Genomic DNA, 3697 nt, shown 5'->3' with positions numbered 1-3697 from the left:
CTCTCTCTCTCTCTCTCTCTCTCTCTCTCTCTCTCTCTCTCTCTCTTTCATTCGTCGATTCGTACCTGCAATTATTTCGTATCGTCTTACGCGTTTCCTGAGAATCGAAATTCGAAAGGGATGAGAATGTTCGATCAACCCTCTTTCCATGTTCTGTCGTCACGTAAGGTGAAAACGATACGACAAAAGTCGACGAATCTGACAACTTTTAAAAGTCCATCACTTCCATTTTGAACGGTTTACCCTGAAGTTTGTTAGGGACGATCTTCGTTATCGGCGGGGCACTGTTGTTGTCGTCATCGCTGTTCACGTCTTCGTCCTCCTCGGGAAAATCTTCGAGGCGATCGTGATACTCGTCCAACTGAAAATCAATCGTTATTTTCGTTAACTTATACATGTACAGCCGTTGACAAGCCGTGAACAAAATCGTGAAGGAACAATCAGAGCTAAGGCTATGCGTGATCATTTGTGATAGACCAGATCAACACGTGTGTTTCTTTATCGGTGAAAATGCGGTGCTCGTGAGTTATCAAGCGAGAAAGCTTTTTTTTGCCCGGTGAACTCGAGTGTCCAGATTTCTTCTTTTTCTCTTTTTTTCTTTTTTTTTTCTTCGCGGATAACATGCCAATTTGAAAATCGATAAAAATTTTCGCCAAGATCACGGAGAAGGTTGGCAAGCCTTTCCACGTTTCCCTTCGTTTCTCCCTCCTCGAACATGGATCATCGAAGATTCGCGAATGGTGCAAAGCGCGTAGGATAATATATCAAGCTAAGAGCATTCCATAAACGATATAATATACTACGGACTCACGTGTAAGGTAGCTATGGAAGAAGCGATTAATCGACGTTACCGCACACAGAACGGACGCTTTCCTATAACTGCAGGTACGTCCAACGTAAATCTTAAATTCTCTCGTTCTTAAGGCTTAATCGACGCACTTTGAGTAAACGTAATTCTTCTTCCCACCTGAGACTCGCTCTAATCACGGGCAATCGTGACATGTCTCTCTCTCTCTCTCTCTCTCGGTGCGCCAATTAAGTTGTCCTTCTATTACGATGACTACGTCTCTACGTTGTCTAAACAAGCATATATGAACGTGCCTCGCGTGTTTTATCCGTATAAATTGGCTTAAAATTGATGATAAGAAACGATACGACGAATGACACAAATCCTATGTAGATTTGCGAAGGTAAGATGATTTTTTTTTTGACTCGAGATTATTTTGTTTGCCGAGCGTTTGAATTAGAAGTTTCCCTTTCTATTGTTGTAAGTGTTACAGAAAACAATAAATAAAAGAAGCACATTGATGCAAATGCGCGTGTCAAGTTAAGTTAAGGATGGATGGAACGATGGAAGAACAAAGAGGATCGAAAGTCGTGAGTGAAAGTTTTCTTTCTTTTTTTTTTTCCTTTTTTATCTACTCACATCGACATCTCCCATCATTTCTTTTGTAGAAACGGTGGTATCGATACGTCGTATGCTGCCTTGGTGAATGTCAACGTCCAACTTGACGCATTGGAACCGCCTCAAAAGGAATACAATCGGTATTGGCGCGATGCCCGCAAAAATGATGACGACCGCTATAGCCAACACCCAGCCGGGATACGCGGTGGGTACAGCTATGCCCTGAAAACAAAGGAAGGAAAAAAAGAAAGGAAGAAATGTCGAGGTCGTGACGTAGGTATTTTGGCAACGAGATATATGGGTCACGAGATAATATTTTCCACTACTCACCCGTGACGCATCCCACGCGGAATATTGAGGCTTCTTCACAACCATGGAGATTATACTGGAGACAAGGATGCAGACCATGATTATGGGAGCGAGAAATCGCCAGGTGAATTGCCAATACACTCCTGGTCTGTATCCTGTCATCTCCTCGATATCTTTCGTGAATCTGAGAAAGAAAATCGGAAAAGGATTTCTCTCAATTCTATCTTGAATCGTTTATTTGAACGAAAGAGATTAGATAATATTTCGATCTTACTTTTCGTGACCATAAACAAAGATGACGGAAATCATTTCCATGAGCGCGACCATCACGAGACCGATGGTACCTGCGAAACTGTCGAACATCTTTAGCCAATATTCTCCGGCTCCGGTACAGAATATTAAACCAACAAAGAAGCACACCGTGCAAACTACCCCTAAGAAAAAAAGGATCGTTTAACACCATTGAAAATGTTTTTAACGTTTTTAACCCCTCCTTTCTTTTATACCTTTCTATCGCGACAAAAAAATACACCCGATGGATCGTCCTACCTGTCATGTATTGCTTTTTTATTCTCTTGAACAGATCTATGTCGAAGATGACGCACAGCATGCCCTCTAGTATACCGATTTGGGAACCGAGACCGAGGGCTAGAAGCATCAGAAAGAAAATACAGGACCAGAAAGGAGCGCCTGGTAGCTCGACTATCGCCTGCGTAAACACTATGAAAGCTAATCCCGTTCCTTCGGCAGCCTGAAATCGATTTTCTTGTTTAAAAATAATTATATAAAAGAAAATTAGAAAGAAAATATTAATATAATTACGTTGTCCAATTGTTCGCTCAGGCTACATGTTTCAAGGGTGAAATTCATTTTTGTTACATTGAGATTATTTACAATATCTTTGTATCTCTCCATGGTGGTGTTTTGATAGGCAAATCCGTGTTCAACGAGTAAGTCTTTATTACTGGAACAGAAGGGAAATCAAAGTTGACAACGATGATTAACACTTTTGGATATTTTTCTTTTTTTTTATTATTATATCCATCATATTGATTTGAAAAACAGTTTACCCTGCGAGGCACTTATCGACATTTGTCATCGCCTTAAAGCCTAGAATGGCGAATATCACTATACTCGCGTAAATTGCGGTGAAGGCGTTGCAACAGCTAACCAGAATCACGTCCCGGACGCAGTGGTTGTCTGGAGTGTTGTAAGATCCGAACGCGATCAGGGAGCCGAACGCTAGTCCGAAACTATAAAAAACTTGCGTCGCTGCGTCGAGCCAGACCGTCGGCTCTAACAGCTTCTCGATCTGTCGATAAAAAAGGGAACGTTTTTTCTGTCACACTAAGGCGCAAAAAATCTCGTGGGAAAAGAAAGAAGAAAAAGTGAATTTACCTTTGGCGTGTACATGTGGGCCAATCCAGCGCTGGCACCTTTTAACGTTATTCCACGAATAAAAAAGATAGTAAGCACCAAATACGGGAACATGGATGTAAAATATACCACCTTTAAATCAAGCAGAAACAAAAGAATCATGTATTATATTAATATTAATATTATTCGATTTCGACAATTTTGCTCGAACGAAACAGAAAAAAGATGCAGATCTCTCTTCCTCAGGAAAAAGAACAAAACGGATGAGGATTTTTTTTTTTTTTTACATTTTTCATTCTTACCTTCCCCGATGATTGTATTCCTTTCATCACGATAAAAAAGACGACGATCCAACTCAACAGTAGACAAAGGACGATCCACCATTTCAGACCGCTCGATCCTTCCTCGATCGAGGGTGCCGCGTCCAGAGTGGTTCTGTACCAAAAATAGGCAGTTTCCGAACTCTTCACGCATTCCTCTACCGGCTTCCCATCAACCTCCGGACATTTCGCCCATGGTAACGGTTCCTAACGATTCAATCATATCGTATGATCGTTCAATGTCAAATTCGTTTATATCGCGTTATAAGCGGAAAATACAGATGCA

The 3697-nt window shown here is 41.1% G+C and overlaps 1 protein-coding gene and 1 long non-coding RNA gene across 5 annotated transcripts in view; one reads left to right on the top strand and one right to left on the bottom strand.

The window, feature by feature from the left end:
* Nucleotides 1-3697, bottom strand: part of LOC102681720 (sodium- and chloride-dependent transporter XTRP3) — an 8377-nt gene continuing 4680 nt past the window's right edge. For 2 of the 4 annotated variants that reach the window (XM_006611784.2, XM_006611785.2), the window contains 9 exons: nt 3394-3618; nt 3113-3223; nt 2785-3026; nt 2537-2678; nt 2264-2465; nt 1989-2148; nt 1736-1898; nt 1427-1627; nt 1-361 (listed from right to left, as the gene is read on the bottom strand). In XM_006611784.2, coding sequence (XP_006611847.1) covers nt 209-361; nt 1427-1627; nt 1736-1898; nt 1989-2148; nt 2264-2465; nt 2537-2678; nt 2785-3026; nt 3113-3223; nt 3394-3618 — 1599 coding nt within the window. In that variant the 3' untranslated portion in view covers nt 1-208. Of the gene's footprint in view, nt 362-811; nt 1078-1426; nt 1628-1735; nt 1899-1988; nt 2149-2263; nt 2466-2536; nt 2679-2784; nt 3027-3112; nt 3224-3393; nt 3619-3697 lie in introns of all 4 variants that reach the window. The other 2 variants (XR_421179.2, XR_421180.2) reach the window with 2 other exon arrangements.
* On the top strand, nt 1288-1663 carry LOC116185070. The gene is made up of 2 exons (XR_004149819.1): nt 1288-1377; nt 1456-1663. It is a non-coding gene; the product is annotated as an uncharacterized LOC116185070 (long non-coding RNA).

The sequence above is a fragment of the Apis dorsata genome, unplaced genomic scaffold, assembly GCF_000469605.1.
Source record: "Apis dorsata unplaced genomic scaffold, Apis dorsata 1.3 scaffold_92, whole genome shotgun sequence".
Classification (NCBI taxonomy): domain Eukaryota; kingdom Metazoa; phylum Arthropoda; class Insecta; order Hymenoptera; family Apidae; genus Apis; species Apis dorsata.
Note: the sequence above shows the minus strand (reverse complement) of the source record. Positions and strands in the feature narration are given on the sequence as shown.